This window comes from Schistocerca gregaria, chromosome 2 (assembly GCF_023897955.1).
Source record: "Schistocerca gregaria isolate iqSchGreg1 chromosome 2, iqSchGreg1.2, whole genome shotgun sequence".
Lineage (NCBI taxonomy): Eukaryota > Metazoa > Arthropoda > Insecta > Orthoptera > Acrididae > Schistocerca > Schistocerca gregaria.
This window is the reverse complement of record NC_064921.1, coordinates 997,652,826-997,670,998: the sequence shown is the minus strand read 5'-3', so window position 1 is coordinate 997,670,998 and position 18,173 is coordinate 997,652,826. Positions and strand designations below refer to the sequence as shown.

Below are 18,173 nucleotides of genomic sequence, written 5' to 3'. Positions count from 1 at the left end.
TTTTGAGTCCTGTGTTGTGAACTGGAATTCATGACATCCACTGCACACGAAACATGTTCATTATTTAATTAACAACAGGAGTGATGTGACTTAAACTGTTTTAACCCTAATCCACAAAGATGGGATATGACTAACCACTATGAGTTTATACAAAAGCAGGTGGTTGCCAAGAAGCATTTTATACATTACTTGACGACTTTAAATATTCAATACAGTTTCATATAGCAATAAGAATTATGTTTTCCGGCAGAAGTCTCCGCTGGGAACTACTGTCCCCAACCTTATGAGCAGTAATGTAAGCAGCATCACTTACATTACAATAACTAAGGCCGAGAGAAATAGTCTAGTTTTCAGAATGCACTTAGCTAAAATAGTTTTGTCAGAGAGATCAGTGAGTAAATTTAATTTCATTGCTCATTATTTACACTACATATAATTATTTTATTTTACCAGCTACAGTTAGAAACTGAATTCAATTACTGCCCAGCAGTGTAAGTGTTGCCTTAGATTAATAGTTGTTCCACAGGTCATGAACACAACACCGTGTAACGACGTTGAACTTTTTTTTGTTTGGGGTTTAAGGGTGCTCAACTACTGAGGTCATTAGCGCCCAGTCACAATTTTAAGAGCACATGGAATCTAGTAAAAACCCAAGGGGGGTGGGGGGTGGGGGGGGGGGGACACCAGAAAGTTCTTACAAAGATGCAGATAAAATAAGTTAAAGAGTTAGATGTCTTTGGACAAGCCAGTGAAAGTATTAAAACGAAGAACAAGAGCAGCTGCTCGAGCGTCATCAGCTAAAATATCCTGTAAAGTAGATGGCAGAGACAGGACAACACGAGATTGACTAAAACGGGACACGACAAAAAATGGCGCACTGTCAATGCATGACCACAAGGGCACTGCGGGGCTGGGTCACCGGAGAACAGGTAGCGGTGGCTAAACCGGCAATGCCCAATCCGCAACCTGGTCAGAAGGACCTCTTCTCGCCGAGATGGTTGGGAGGAGGTTGTCCAAGCAGTTGGCAACGGTTTTACGGCCCGGAGCTTGTTTCCTTGAAGTGATGACCAAGTATCCCACCACAATGACACAAGCCTCTTACAAACAACCCCACTAATGTCACGACGGTACACAATGGGAGGCTGGCCGAGGCAGGAGGACTGCAGCCTTGGCTGCAGCATCAGCAGCATCATTCCCAGGCACTCCTACATGGCCGGGAACCCACAGAAAGCTGACAGGAGAGCCATCATCAGCAAAAGAATGGAGGGACTGCTGGATCCGTTGCACCAAGGGATGGACCAGATATGGAACTCCAAGGCTCTGAAGAGCACTGAGTGAATCAGAGCAGAGTACATACGATGAATGGCGGTGGCGGCACGCATAATGAACGGCCTGATGGAGAGCAAAAAGCTCGGCCGTAAAACTGGAACACTGGTTGAGGAGCCGGTATTTAAAGGTGACGGCCCCAACGACAAAGGCACAGCCGACACCATCGTCAGTTTTGGAGCCATCAGTGTAAATAAAGGTGAGACTGGCAAGTCACGCATGAAGTTGGACAAACCGTGATCAATACACTGCAGCCGGAGTACCCTCCTTCAGGAGCGAGCTGAGATCGAGATGAATATGAACCGGAGCCTGGAGCCAAGGTGGTGTCGGGCTCTCACCACCTCTGAAGATGGTAGGGAGGGCAAAATCCAATTGCCGAAGCAGGCGACGGGGCAGCAGGGCAAACACGTACAACCCATACTAACGGTCTAGAGAATCGGCGAAGAAGTACTGATAAGAGGGGTGGTCGGGCATTGACAACAGCCGGCACGCATACCGACAAAGCAGTACGCCGCGCCGGTAGGTCAATGGTAATTCGGCAGCTTCAGCATAAAGACTCGACGGGACTAGTGTAGAATGCTCCGGTTGCAAGACGTAATCCCGATGGTAGATGGAGTTGAGACGGCGTAAGAGGGATGGCCGAGCAGACGAGGCTCCCATAATCCAGCTTTGATCGGACTATGGACCGATACAAGCGAAGCAGGACAGTGCGATCCGCTCCCCAAGATGAACCACTAACAACTCTGAGGACATTAAGGGAACGTGTACAACGGGCAGCCAAATAAGAGACGTGTGCGGAGACCACAAAGTTTCCTGTCCAGTGTGAGCCCTAGAAACTTAGTTGTTTCCACAAATGGGAAAACAACGGGACCGAGACGTAGGGATGGCGGAAGGCACGCTTTATATCGCCAAAAGTTGATGCAAAGGAGGCATGTTCTCTGGGCACTGCAGTAGATCGTGAAGTCATCGACAAAAAGAGAGCCTGAGACATTAGGTGGAATGCAATCCATAATTGGATTGATCGCTATAGCAAAAAGGGCTACGCTCAAGACGGAGGAGCCCTGAGGCACTCCGTTCTCCTGGAGGAAGACTTCTGACAATACGGAACCCACACGTACCCTAAACTTTCGATCTGTTAAAAAGGAATCAATAAAAAGGGGCAGGCAACCACATAGACCCCACCTGTGCATAGTGCGGAGGATATCTAGTCGCCAACAGGTACCATAAGCCTTCTCCAAATCGAAGAACAATGATACCGTTTGGCGCTTTCGCAAAAAGTTGGTCAAGATGAATGCAAACAAGGTCACAAGGTGGTCAACAGCGGAGCGGTGGCGACGAAAGCCGCATTGAACATTGGTAAGTAGCCGTCGAGATTGAAGACTCGAAACTAACCGAGCGTTAACCATGTGCTCCATCACCTTACCTTCCCGGGTTTGGGTATAGGAACAACGATGGTGTCACGCCAACGCATGGGGACTTGACCTTCGGTCCAGACGCAATTGTAGGTATGAAGAAGAAAGCTTTTGCCTGCCGGAGAATGGTGTGTCAGCATCTGAACGTGAATGGCATCTGGCCCCGGAGCAAAGGACCGTGACAGTGCAAGTGCACGTTCGAGTTCCCGCATAGTAAAGGGTTCATTATAATTTTCCAGATTCAGCGAGTGGAAAGAAGGTCGCCGAGCCTCTTCTGCCTCTTTCCTGTGAAAGAAGGCAGGGTAGTAGTGGGCGGAGCTTGAAACCTCCGCAAAAAAGCAGTCGAAGGCGTTTGAGACATCCACAGGATCAACAAGTACCTCATTACCTGAAGTCAGGCCACGTACCGAGGAGTGGGCCTTAATGCTCGACAGCCGGCGCAGGCCACCCACAGACGACAGAAGAGGGAGTAAAACTGTTAAAGGAGCTGGTGAAAGAGGCCCAACAAGCTTTTTTGCTGTCTTTGATGACTCTACGGCATTGCACTTGGAGTCGTTTGTATCCAATACAATTCGCCAACGTAGGATGGCGGCGAAAGGTGCGTAAAGCACGTCGTCGAGCACGGATAGCGTCTCTACAAGCCTCATTCCACCAGGGGACAGAAACGCGACGTGAAGAAGAGGTAGTACGAGGAATGGAACGTTCGGCAGCATTGATGATAACAGCCGTGAGGTATTCGACCTGACTGTCACAACTGAGAAAATCGTGGTCCGGAAAGGACACCAGGAAGGAGTAAAGTCCCCAGTCAGCTTTCGGTATGTTCCAGCTTGGGGTGTGGTGCAGGAGACGAACGACACAGGGGAAATGGTCGCTCGAATAGGTGTCAGGAAGGACATAACACTCGAACCGACGGGCAAGAGTGGTAGAACAGATCGAGAGGTCCAAGTGTAGGTATGAGTAGAGTCCGAGAGGGAAGTCGGGGCGCCAGTACTGAGGCAGACAAGGTTGAGATGGTTGACGACATCCGCAAAGAGGGTGTCTCTGACAGGATGCAGGAGAGCCCCGAAGGGGATGATGGGCATTGAAGTCGCCAAACAATAAAAACGGCGGAGGAAGCTGAACAATCAGGTGCATCATATCACCATGAGCTGGAATACCATCCACGGGGGTGAGGTCAGACCGCTCCGAGGTATAGTGGGTAAAAGCAATACGGTCAGTTGGGCACAACTTGGTTTCCTGGAGACTAAGGACGAGCGGACAGTGCAGGAGGAGGAGCAGTTTTAATTCCTCCCAATTAGATCGAATACCTCTTATGTTCCACTGTAACAAAGCCATCGATAGTCAGAAAAAAGGGGGAACGAAACGGATGAAGAGCTGGTCACCTCGACGGCCGCGGAGGGCCAGGTTTCAAGGGAACAACGCTACAACCGACGGGAGGCGGATCCTGTTCCATCGAGTCGTCGCCAGCTGCGGCCGCATTCCTGGGTTGCGTAGGAGGGGCAGCATCATTCGCCGATGACGAAACATGCCGGGGTGGAGAGGGGGATAAATACTTCTTCTTGGAGGCCTTCTTGGAAGTCCGATGAGGCACGGGGATGATGGGCGGGACCCGAAGAAGGTCCTCACACGCGGGGTCCATTTTGGAACACCGGACCTCGGAAACCGGGGTCCGGAATGTTTCCCCGATAAACGACTGAGAAGAGGATACTGCGGAAGGAGTGGACACGACTGAGGCAAACGAAGTTGTCAATGTCACGGGATGGAGGCAGTCATACTTCTTCCTGGCCTCAGAATAAGAGACTGTCCAAAGTTTTTAATTCTTGAATCTTCTTCTCCTTCTGATACGTGGGGCAGTCTAAAGATCTAGGCGAGTGGAGGCCAGCACAATTGACGCACCGATGTGGTGGGGTGCATGTATGTTCCTCACAAAGAGGACGTCCACAATCGCCACAAAGGAGCTCAGCCTCACACCGTGACGACATGTGCCCGAAGCGCAAACACCGAAAGCAGCGCATAGGAGGCAGGACGTAAGGTCGCACGTCGCGCCGGTAGCACATCACCTTTACCTTCTCCGGGAGAACGTCCCACTAGTAGGCGAGGATAAAGGCCCCGGTGTCAATGCAACTGTCTTTGGGGCCGCACTGGACTCACCGGACGAAATGCACGCCTCGGCGCTCCAGGTTGGCCCTGAGCTCCTCATCAGATTACAGCAGGAGGTCCTGATGAAAAATAACCCCCTGCGTCCTATTCAGTGCCAGATGCGGGACAACGGGCACTGGGATGTCCCCTAGTCGGTCGCACGCCTGGAGCGCCGCCGACTGTAGCGGAGGTGGTCTTTGTAAGAATGGACCCCGAACGCTTTTTACTGAGAGCCTCGATTTCCCCGAAGATGTCCTCGATGTGCTGGACAAAGAACATGGGCTTGGAGGTGGCGAACGTCCCCCATTGATCCGAGAACAGACTAAATAGCGGGGGAAGTACTTCGCCCCAAGCCGGCGGGCCTGTCCTTCCTCCCAGGGAGTGGCGAAGGGGGAAAGGGCAGGAGACAGTCACTTTCTTTTTAAAAGACTCGGCCGCAGATCGACCTGATACATGGTGACGTTTCATCTGTGAAACGTCCGCCCCGATACCACCCAATCTGACCAGGGGCTCTCCCCCCGAGTGCCACCCAGCCTCAGCAAGGGCCACCTGGCAGGATGACCATTGCCGGGAGTCCTGATGCCCCAAGGAGAGAGGCATCTACTCCTTGGCCGACGTGGGGAGGGTGCAGCTCAGGTATCGGCAGTACGATCCCTGTGTTATCAGGGGGCTACAACCTAGAGGGTACATGACGACCCCACCACAACGGGCTGGCTACCGTGCTAAATTTCGGGTGCTATGGAAAGTCCATCATGATCGTAGGGGCAGATGGGGACGCACTATGGGCATAACTTGTGCAACCCATCAGGCGTTTAGGCCCAATTTGAGGAACAGTGGGTGCGGTTACAATGCTGAGTGCCAAGGTCTTAGTGCACTGAGGCCCAGTGATACACCACATAAGGCGTCCTTCCCCAAAAGGCTCGTACTTCTGTAAAATTTTGAAAAATGAGGTCAAACCCCAAGGGGGACCATCACATGTAAGGCCGAAATGGTTGTAACTCCTTTTAGTCACCTCTTACGACAGGCAGGAATACCTCGGGCCTATTCTTACCCCGGACCCGCAGGGGAGGGGATGTTAAACATGTCAGAATGTATCTTTACACACTATTTTATTTTTTTAATAATTGTAAAATTAATAATTTATATCCAAAAATTCTTCTAGGTACACTGCATAAGAGTAGTTGTCATTTTGAAATTCTTTTAATTCAATTTTAAATGCTGGTTCGTGTGGTTTTTGTTCTCCGAAGTCCATCCCCAACCAGTTTACTGAAGTTTATCGTAACAGAAATGAAAGGTAAGAGGCACAATAATTTTACTGCCAGAAAGTATAAGTAACAAAATGAAATACGAAAAAAATAAATAAAAAATCACAAATCAACTAGCATCTTCACCTATTTTTCTAAATAGACAGCAATGTTCAACACATTCCTCTCATCATGCTGTAAGTTTCAATATTCGCTGTTCATAGAAGTCCGTTCGATTGGAGTATAGCCATCTGTGGACTGCTGATTACACATTTGCATCTGCTACACAGACGTTCGTCGGTCTGGAATTTCTTCAAGGGACCAAACAGGTGAAAGTCCGACAGTGCAAGGTCTGAAATGCACGGTGGATGCTGCAACACCTTCAACCCAAACCCGGCGATTTTCTCACAAACATGAACAGCAACAAAGGGACAAGCATTGTCATGAAGTTTGACACCGTCGGCATTAATGCTGTGGCTTTTATCATGAAGGACACAATGCAACTTAACCAAAGTCTTCATGTAGACTGCATCACTGACTGTGGTCCTGTGTTCAGCGGAGTCCACCAATAGCACATCGTGCCTATTCCAAAACAGTGTCACAAGCACATTCCAAGCAGATTGAATCGCTCCGTTATTTATTTATATTTTTGTTTTGTTTTTGTAGTGGGGAACCAGTGGTATGTTTCCACTCCAGAGAGGCACGTACAGTTAAGCCCACCCATAACTCATCACCAGTGTTGACCCCTTTCAGAAAGCCGTGCCACTTTTTTGCAGTGATCCAAGCTTGTCATTATTGTGTTGGCCAGGTTCTTAGACACCTACCGTATTTACTCGAATCTAAGGCGCACTTGAAAAATGAGACTTGAAAAATGAGACTCGAAAACAAGGAAAAAATATTTTCCAAATCTAAGCCGCACCTGAAATTTGAGACTAAATTCTAGGGGAGAGAAAAGTTTTAGGCCGCACCTGCAAATCGAAACAAAGATGGTCCATTGGAATATGAGACAATTTAGGTCAAACGAATGACTATACAGCTACAGTAGTTTGGTTTGAGTCTTAAGCTTAGCAGTTAGCCAATGCTGTGCATCAGGTTCTCCGTCAGTATTTATACGGGCACTCTTCCTTTTTCACATGCTTCGTCTGGTTTGAATTGATTGCTTATTTTTCTTTGATATGATAAGTGTCGTTCTCTTTGTTATAGATGTTTACGTCACTCTAAGCAGAAAATGTATTACTTTATTGTGGTACTGTGTCATGCATTGCTTGTCGCATTCTGATAATTAGTGTTTACGGCCTGTCGCCGCAAGGAAACGTCTCACTGGCGAAACAATGGCAAGAGGCTGCTATTTGTTGTTACTTACACTGCTCCTTTCTTTGATAATGATCAACAAGAACCAAATAATAGACTGCGTATGATAGAAGATGTTCTGAACGAGAGTTAAGCGAAAATTTTTCTGCGTTTGAAAATCTTTGCAGACGCCTCTTTAGTACATTACATTCTGAACAGAAATTGGAGTCATCTAAGACTAACATCTAGTCATTTGCCGTGCTTTATTTCTGACTATCACTATTAAGTATAAGAATAATATGAATACAAACATGACATGATATGTCTATTCTTCCTCGTTTGCTGTTGTCTCACTCTAGTTTCGTAGTTTATTAAGCAGACAGGATTTAAATGAGATAGCAGCAAACATGAAAGAATACATGGCAAAATGTTTATATTCGTATTATTCTTATAATTAAGAGAATACTGAATGTGATTCACAATTCATAAAATTTCCTTCTAGCAACCATCTCTTCTGACAGCTAGGAAAAAATTCAGAACGTACAGTTGGCCATATTGACAAACATCCCAAACGGTCTTGCCAGTCGGATTTTCGTAGTACATTGAAATATTGCTACATTCGAAGATGAACAATACAGAATTTTTATTTACATCATTGGGGAATGTATGAAAACACTTTGGTCAAAACTCGGAGCAAAGAAACAACTCGCCTGCCACTTTTTTTTTAAATTTATTTACTGACGAAGAGGTTTTGGTGCCAGTATTTATCTTTGTGCCTGAAAGCATGCCTGTGTAGCGCTACATATATTCGACAGCAGAAGTTACTTGTGGCGGCACCTACCAACATTTTTCAGAACTACTCCTTACTTTGCCCTCAATTTTAAGCCACAGGTGGTTTTTTGGATTACAAAAACCAGAAAAAAGTGTGTCAGATTCGAGTAAATATGGCAGTGAGAAGTAACTGTACAAAATTTTTGTATGTAATTAATAATATCACACACACCACAGGAGATGCTCAACTGCTGCTCTAATGTTCACAGTAGCACACACACCAGTCATTCAAAACTGCTGCCTCAATGGCGCCGACATTCTGCAAGATTGCAGCTGTTACCAGCCAAGTAGAGAGTTGTGAATCACTAAGGTTCACTCTGCTGTCCTTGAAAATGCTCACCATGTGGAGACATTGCTATGGCCCATACAATTGTCCCCATACTTGTCACACATGTTCCTGGGAATTTCACCCTGTTTATGCTCTTTGACCCATAAATATTTAACTATACTTCACTGCTCTCCGTAAGTTAACAACAGTAACCTGCACGCTATGTTTGTTTCTTAGTTCAGGTTTTTCTCATTACAGCTGCATGGAGAAAGAAAACTGGCATTCTACGGATCGGAGCGTGGAATGTCAGATCCCTTAAACGGGCAGGTAGGTTAGAAAATTTAAAAAGGGAAATGGATAGGTTAAAGTTAGATATAGTGGGAATTAGTGAAGTTCGGTGGCAGGAGGAACAAGACTTTTGGTCAGGTGAATACAGGCTTATAAATACAAAATAAAATAGGGGTAATGCAGGAGTAGGTTTAATAATGAATAGGAAAATAGGAAAGCGGGTAAGCTACTACAAACAGCATAGTGAACGCATTATTGTGGCCAAGATAGATACGAAGCCCACACCTACTACAGTAGTACAAGTTTATATGCCAACTAGCTCTGCAGATGACGAAGAAACTGAAGAAATGTATGATCTAATAAAAGAAATTATTCAGATAGTGAAGAGTGACAAAAATTTAATAGTCATGGGTGACTGGAATTCGTCAGTAGGACAAGGGAGGGAAGGAAACATAGTAGGTGATTATGGATTGGGGCTAAGAAATGAAAGAGGAAGCCGTCTGGTAGAATTTTGCATAGAACATAACTTAATCATACCTAACACTTGGTTCAAGAATCATAAAAGAAGGTTGTATACATGGAAGAATCCGGGAGATACTAAAAAGTATCAGATAGATTATATAATGGTAAGACAGAGATTTAGGAATCAGGTTTTAAATTTTACGACATTTCCAGGGGCAGATGTGGACTCTGACCACAATCTATTGGTTATGACCTGTAGATTAAAACTGAAGAAACTGCAAAAAGGTGGGAATTTAAGGAGATGGGACCTGGATTTAAAGAACCAGTGGTTGTACAGAGTTTCAGGGAGAGCATAAGGGAGCAATTGACAGGAATGGGGGAAAGAAATACGGTGGAAGAAGAATGGGTAGCTTTGAGGGATGAAGTAGTGAAGGCAGCAGAGGATCAAGTAGGTAAAAAGACGAGGACTAGTAGAAACCCTTGAGTAACAGAAGAAATATTGACTAATTGATGAAAGGAGAAAATATAAAAATGCAGTAAATGAAGCAGGCAAAAAGGAATACAAACATCTCAAAAGTGAGATCGACAGGAAGTGCAAAATGGCTAAGCAGGAATGGCTAGAGGACAAATGTAAGGATGTAGAAGCTTATCTCACTAGGGGTAAGATAGATACTGCCTACAGGAAAATTAAAGAGACCTTTGGAGAGAAGAGAACCACGTGTATGAATATCAAGAGCTCAGATGGCAATCCAGTTCTAAGCAAAGAAGGAAAAGCAGAAAGGTGGAAGGAGTATATACAGGGACTATACAAAGGCGATGTACTTGAGGACAATATTATGGAAATGGAAGAGGATGTAGATGAAGACGAAATGGGAGGTAAGATACTGCGTGAAGAGTTTGACAGAGCACTGAAAGACCTGATTCGAAACAAGGCCCCCGGAGTAGAAACATTCCATTATAACTACTGACGGCCTTGGGAGAGCCAGTCATGACAAAACTCTACCAGCTGGTGAGCAAGATGTATGAGACAGGTGAAATACCCTCAGACTTCAAGAAGAATATAATAATTCCAATCCCAAAGAAAGCAGGTGCTGACAGATGTGAAAATTACCGAACTATCAGTTTAATAAGTCACAGCTGCAAAATACTAACGCGAATTCTTTACAGACGAATGGAAAAACTGGTAGATGCGGACCTCGGGGAGGATCAGTTAGGGATTCCGTCGAAATGATGGAACACGAGAGGCAATACTGACCTTACGACTTATCTTAGAAGAATGATTAAGAAAAGGCAAACCTACGTTTCTAGCATTTGTAGATTTAGAGAAAGCTTTTGACAATGTTGACTGGAATACTCCATTTCAAATTCTGAAGGTAGCAGGGGTAAAATACAGGGAGTGAAAGGCTATTTATAATTTGTACAGAAACCAGATGGCAGTCATAAGAGTCGAGGGGCATGAAAGGGAAGCAGTGGTTGGGAAAGGAGTGAGACAGGGTTGTAGCCTCTCCCTGATGTTATTCAATCTGTATATTGAGCAAGCAGTAAAGGAAACAAAAGAAAAAATTGGAGCAGGTATTAAAATTCATGGAGAAGAAATAAAAACTTTGAGGTTCGCCGATGACATTGTAATTCTGTCAGAGACGGCAAAGGACTTGGAAGAGCAGTTGAACGGAATGGGCAGTGTCTTGAAAGGAGGATATAAGATGAACATCAACAAAAGCAAAACGAGGATAATGGAATATAGGCGAATTAAGTCGGGTGATGCTGAGGGAATTAGATTAGAAAATGCGACGCTTAAAGTAGTAAAGGAGTTTTGCTATTTAGGAAGTAAAATAACTGATGATGGTCGAAGTAGAGAGGATATAAAATGTAGACTGGCAATGGCAAGGAAAGCGTTTCTCAAGAAGAGAAATTTGTTAAGATCGAATATAGATTTATGTATCAGGAAGTCGTTTATGAAAGTATTTGTTTGGAGTGTAGCCATGTATGGAAGTGAAACATGGACGATAACTAGTTTCGAAATGTGGTGCTACAGAAGAATGCTGAAGATTAGATGGGTAGATCACGTAACTAATGAGGAGGTATTGAATAGGATTGGGGAGAAGAGAAGTTTGTGGCAAAACTTGACTAGAAGAAGGGATCGGTTGGTAGGACATGTTTTGAGGCATCAAGAGATCACAAATTTAGCACTGGAGGGCAGCGTGGAGGGTAAAAATCGTAGAGGGAGACCAAGAGATGAATACAGTAAGCAGATTAAGAAGGATGTAGGTTGCAGTAGGTACTGGGAGATGAAGCAGATTGCACAGGATAGAGTAGCATGGAGAGCTGCATCAAACCAGTCTCAGGACTGAAGACAACAACAACAACATGAAAAAATACACTGTGTAGTACAAACTTTAAATTACACTGCAGTGGAATTTCAACATGCCAGCTGCAAGATCGAGGGGGGGGGGGGGGTGTTACTTCCGGAGCCTCCCTCTTATTACCCAGGGTGCTTTTCCTCAAGACAAACAGTACAGCAATCTAAAGCAGTAAATCAGAAACACACAAATATCATCATTGCAGTCATAAGTTCACGTATTTTAGTTACCAACTTGTGAATACAATATTGACAACATTATGCCAATTGTGCAGGTATTATAATTACCTATACTGCATGTTATTTGGTATTGATCACATCAGAAAGCTTATTAAAACTGATCAGGTGGTAACAGAAGTGGGATAGGCACAAATACATGGAAATATACACAAGGATGAGGTAACATTTAATATGTAAATAGATAAAGATAAGGAAGATTAAAGTTTAATGACACACCAACAACAATGTCATCAATATGGAGAACAATCTTGCATCAGGAAGGGGATCAGTTGTGCCCTTTTGAAGGAATTGTCCCAGAATCTGCATTACGTGACTTAAGGAAATCGCAGGGAAGCTACTTCTGGATATCAAGTTGGGGATTTGAACAGTTGTCCTCCTGTATGAAAGTGCAGTGTGCAAACCATTTTCCCACATAGCTTGGGTATAGAAAGAAATAAAAATGGATGTAGGCAGAACGGACTGCAAGCACAACAGTCACATGATAACATGCAATTTGTAATTGATGGGAAATAAATAAACAACAGCAAAATGATAAATGACCTGGCAGTAGGGCACAGGCTGTCAATATAGAGAAAGTGAGGATCTCCAGGTTCAGAAGTAGCAATTACTTAACAATGAAGACAAACAGTAGCTTATAAGTTGTGAAAGGATTTTAAGATGCAAATTATGGTAAGAACAGAGGGGCAAAAAGGTTCTGGAAATACATACAAAAAAGGATCTGATGAAATAATGTTATTTGGGTTAAATCAGCTACATTAACTTTATTCCATTTACAGGGTTCTGCCATACTGGATTACAAATATCATCTCAATGTTTTTGGTGCCAAGTTACTGGAGCTTTGAGCTCAATAACTCCCTACACTGCCAAAGATCTGCTTGACATCTACTGAAAATAAGGGACCCTGTCTAAGCACTCAAAGAGGTTTACACATCTGTAATGTTCTTCAAATTTAATTCGAATCTGACTTTAGTAAATCCACCAAGGCTGTCCGTAACACTCCTTCCACTGTTACTCCTAATCCATCCACGCCATCATCTTCCAAATCTTTTATCACATCAAGCAAATACTTGTAGCCATAAACCACAAAAACAAGAAGTTCCAACTCTAGGTCTTTGAAATGCTCGGCCTGCTTGATGGCTGATGGATCCATTGAGGCTAGGGCACATTTGAAATGATTGATCTTATCAATGTATTTGCACAAGAAAACAGTACCCCACCTTGTGATGGCAGGAAACTGTGGAACATGGAGCCCTGCTATTACTTGATAGCAAACTTAATAGCTGGCAGCCTTTATCAGAATCTTCTTCAGAGCTATGATGAAGTCATTTACCCAGCAGTAATTCAGCCTGTTACTTTCGCAAATACAATATGGACATCTCACATTGTTGAGGTTGGGTTATGTCCTACTTAAACTGTTGAAAAGCTGAAATATGCAGCACGATATGTCATTCATAAGCCGGAATTTCATACTGTAAGCCCCTACTTTATTCACTGAATAACTGCATTATCATGCAGGAATTTATCTTCCAAGTTCATACATTTTGAAAAGGATAGGTTTTACCAAGTCACCAGATGATGGAAAAAAATCACCACATTCAGAATATACCTTTGCAAATCAGTAGATTCATCGAAAACATACCCCACTTCAAAAATTTACTGACTGCCTCATTTTCATTAAACATTCTCATAAATTGGTTGTATGTTACTTTTTCTCAGTATTGACCTTTGAAATGAAAATCTGATTGCATTGACGTCCAGGAGTCCCCACCTAGGGAAGTTTGGTCGCAGTGTTGCAAGTCTTCAGATGTCACATTGGGCGATTTGCATGTCAATGAGGATGAAATAATGACATGGACACCCAGTTGCCAAGCAGAGAAAATCTCCAACTGCCACAAATCAAACCCGAGCCCGCTGTATGGCAGACGTACTAACCACTCAGCTAAGGAGGCAGACCTATACCTTTGTGAATACCTCTCTAAAATGATTAGATGCAGTATTGTTAACCTTGTGGGCTGGAATCTTGACTGGATTAATGCCAAGGTAACATCTGCACTTATCATTCAGAGACTACTGCTGTTCAGATTTTGAAGCAAAGAGTAGTTAGCTTAGGTTTCAACTAGCAAAGTTCAACATTCTTACGATATCTGTCACTCTGAATGCACTCTGTTTTTCTGTTTCTTTGATATTCATCATCCACGGATAAATTTACTTCACGACTGCACACAGCTGAATGATACTATCAATTTCGAAAAACTGAGTCTTAAATTCTTCTGGAATGGAACACAACTTCTTAACATTTGGCACGATTTTATTGTGAAAAATCAGTTCTGGTAAAACACTGATGCTGTGAACAAGACAGTACACAGTAAATAGTTGGGAACTGTTAAATTCATGCCAGCACTAAATTAAGTGTCAACAGCTACAGCATCCTTGTTTAAATTTCGTTAGACTTCACAGATACAAGTTGCCCACTGTTACTGAGGTTGACTGTTGTTAGTAAGGTTAACCACTGTTCCTGGTGGCAGGAATAATTACTGGGGCTTTACATAAATTACCTTTTAATATGTATTGATCATTGTGTAATTCTGCTTGAACCAAATCATAAAATCCTGTTGATGAAGAGAGCAGGAAAAGAATGTCAACACAGTTAAAAATGGGGGCAGGGGAGGGAGAGAGGTGCTTACATATGGAATAGAAGGGGACAGGTACAAAGTGTAATAATCGCACAAAAAAGGTGCAACAGCCTATTGTGCTTCATTTAATGTCCCCAAATGCATATACTACTGGTTTGTAGGAGGAAGAAATCACCACCATGGATAAGTGAATGCTGTAATTCCTTCCTCAGGCACATACACGACTTCACATTTATCATCCATTACAGAAAATAAATAACAGGTTTATAGTTTTTTGTTATTGGTTGTTCCACTATTTTCTCAACAGATCTGGTTTTGTGCTGAACATGTATCAAAAGTGAAGAAGGAAACAAATGTTTTTAGATGCATTAAAAAAGTGTACTTGCACATTAGTAACTTCTGAAATTATGACATTATATGGGCATCTGTTTCCTGAGTATAATAGACTTCTAGCCTTCTATTAAGCCTATCCAGAAATTTTTCCTTGAGTAAATGTTATCATGGGCCAAAACTAATCATACTTAATAAACAGACCAGTAGAACAAAGCTGTTGCTACCAAGTGTGGAAAGTAATGCACTCTGAAGTTAGTCTTTCACAGATGAAAACACACAAGCATCCAATAGATTAGGAGATGTCTTGTTGTTGTACCTTTAATAACCTCCATTTTCAGTCATCAATTCCATTATCACATACATAGAATACAGCACCTCCTGTGATATGTTCTGTTACATTCACTACCACTGATATGACAGGCTGAAGCATGTCTTCCACCATCGTGAACAGGAATTTTATTCTACAGAATCTGACAGCATGGCTCAAGGAAACAAAATGGACCATCTAATCCCAAGAACACAAAAGATTTTCTAAAGGGGCCCACACTGTTCATTTTCCAACAAGAATTTCAGGTTATACACCTATGTGCTATCTTATGCATCACGTCATTTCAATGAACTATACACACAATATCACCCCCAACCCCCTTTGGCAGTGGATGTTGATGGCATAAGCACACTAACGCTGGCTAGGTTACAAGCAGCTGTGGACATGGGGAGAAGGGGGTTACGTGTGGAGGAAATAAGCACCACCACATCCTCACAGCACAGGTAGTGTATACTACAGTGCTGTGATATGTAGTTACACATTAACTTTGGCTTTGGGCAGAAACAATCCATGGTGACAGGAAGCCATCAGACTCCATGAGACTGCAGCTGTTGTAGGAAATTGCTAATCAAAACAATGTGAAGTCCAGGATGTAATAAAGGTCTTATGAGAATTGTGGCTCAAACACCATATAAACGAGAAAGCTGCAGACAAGCACAAAGGAAAAACTGTTATACATTTTACGTCTCTGTCAAAAGACTTTCTTCCAAAGCAAAACTTTAATGTTCATAAATCTCATTTTGCTGCTTATTTGCCTCTTCTGTCCACTGCTTTCCTTCTTGTTACTACCCTGAATTCCTAAACGGTGAATTTTTATATGTTAAATTGGGCACCATAATGGTAACAAAATTATTCACATAGGAAGTAAACACTGTATGTTACACATGAAGAGTTAGACAGCCTAACAGCACATCATATGCCTAACAAATCATTCGAGAATATCTGCTACAACCTCCAAACTAACAGGCTAGAGAATGGTTCCTATAGGTAATTTTGAAGTAGCTGGACAATATCTTTGAAGGGAAGCAAAAATAATTTACTACAAGGCACTGGAATACACACGATTTAAGTTCAAGATACACTTGTTTTACTACTTGCACATGAGACATGTTAAATCTTAAATCACACACAAGGCCTACCTCATACCAGAGCATACACATTCTGACCACACAAGTTTAGAATCCGAAGAAACACTAAACCGAAAAAACAACAGTTTATTATTTATAAATAGATGGTATCGCTATATTTTATAACAACTTGATTATAAAATTAGACTTACATGATGCAGCCAATTGACCATATATCCACTTCATAACTATGTCCTTTCTTGTTGATAATCTCGGGAGCTATGTAGTTCGGTGTACCACAAACAGTCCTGTAACGAAATGAAGTCTTTATTAAATTGATCCTTCAACACCAATTTCAACACTTTAGCTACTTGGTGACCTAAGCCATTAATACACAATAACTACTTACTTTTTTCGTTCGCCATCAAATTCCAGTCTCGCTGCCAAACCAAAATCACCTATTTTGACTTCTAAATTCTCATTTAAAAACAGATTGCCCAATTTTAAATCTCTGTGAATCACTTTACGTTGGTGTAAATACATCACTCCAAGAGTCAAGTGGTGCAAAAAATACCGAACTTCTGGTTCCGTCAATGCTTTCCTCCGCTTATGAAGTTCCATGAGCGACTAAAAAAGAAATTCACAATGTTCTGCAACTGGTTAACACCGACCTAACTACGGCAAATACAATCGTACTCACCCTACTGCGGCATAACTCCAAGACGATATAAATATTGTAATTGTCTTCAAAATATCCGTAAAAACCAACAACATTATTGTGGCTTAAACTGCTATGAATCTGTATTTCTTGACTAATCTTTTCTCGCTGATTACTTGATTTCATTAAGCGTTTAGGGATGATCTTCCCGGCATAAATATTCCCCGTTTTTGTGTCTGTAATTTCATAGCACCTTGCAAATCCACCCTGCAAATCATGATGTATAATGTAGCACAAACAGTTACTCCGTATCTAAATAAAATCACATCCAATCCAACACCTTTTACACAACCCACCTTTCCGAAAAACCGCCCTTTCTTGTATGTCACCCCAGAAGCAGAATCAACAATGATATCAGGGATGTATGTTTCTTCTTTCGCTGCTGTCATTTTGTATAAAAGAACACAAACTACTACATAAACATATAAAACTTATTTTCTAAAAAAAACACAGTGCTTCCAAAACTTCGATCAATGTGTTATGTTGACCGTTTCGCATACTACTAGACAGCAGCAGTTTGAATGTGTTTAAGACACCTGAGAGCCAATACAGTGGAAGATCTCTCGTCTACCCCGCAGCTATTGGTCAGTTACAACCACAGTTTCTACGATGAATCGCAGCGCAGCAAAGATCATATTTTTACATGTGTGGGCTTCCACGTGAAACTCAAATGACGCCACTCAGAATGCGTTACCTAATTTGCGTGCGGAACACGAGTGACAACACTCTTTTCCATGCCACGAAAAGTTAAAAGTCGTGATAAGTGACACCACTAGCTGTTTCACAAGATACATCAAAGAGCCGCTTGTACAAACTCACGATAACAGCCGGACAACTATTCTCGGAGTATTTATCGCGTTTGCTGTTAGAGGTAGGTTTTTGTAAACCATACAGAGAGTATTTTTATTACTATTCTCAAGAATGTGGCTTATAATTTTAGCCATAATCAATGTGTCGCGTGAATAAAACGGAGAATGTACCTTATACTCGGAATTTCGGAAAACATTATCAGGTTCGCATAAATAAAGCAATTCGGAGTATATATTTCACCCGAAAATGTTCTCGGCGTGAGTAAAAGGGTGGGGGAAGTTGCTCAAAACAAAGAACATTCCTCTGATTTCGTGTGGGCAAAACTGGAGGAGTTTCTCACAAGCGGAGAACATTCTCCGCTTTTTGACGTAAGCTCTATAGCATATTTCGAGTAGAATAAGTTCTGTTGACGTTGAGTTTTACCG

The 18,173-nt window shown here is 42.8% G+C and overlaps 1 protein-coding gene across 1 annotated transcript in view; it reads right to left on the bottom strand.

The window, feature by feature from the left end:
- The window catches only part of LOC126335501 (serine/threonine-protein kinase polo), a 71,897-nt gene extending 54,092 nt beyond the window's left edge, over window positions 1–17,805 (bottom strand). The window contains exons 1-4 of the mRNA XM_049998838.1: window positions 17,235–17,805; window positions 16,921–17,145; window positions 16,630–16,847; window positions 16,433–16,528 (exon numbers count right to left, since the gene is read on the bottom strand). Coding sequence (XP_049854795.1) covers window positions 16,433–16,528; window positions 16,630–16,847; window positions 16,921–17,145; window positions 17,235–17,327 — 632 coding nt within the window. The 5' untranslated portion in view covers window positions 17,328–17,805. The remainder of the gene's footprint in view (window positions 1–16,432; window positions 16,529–16,629; window positions 16,848–16,920; window positions 17,146–17,234) is intronic.
- Between the last annotated feature and the right edge of the window lie 368 nt (window positions 17,806–18,173).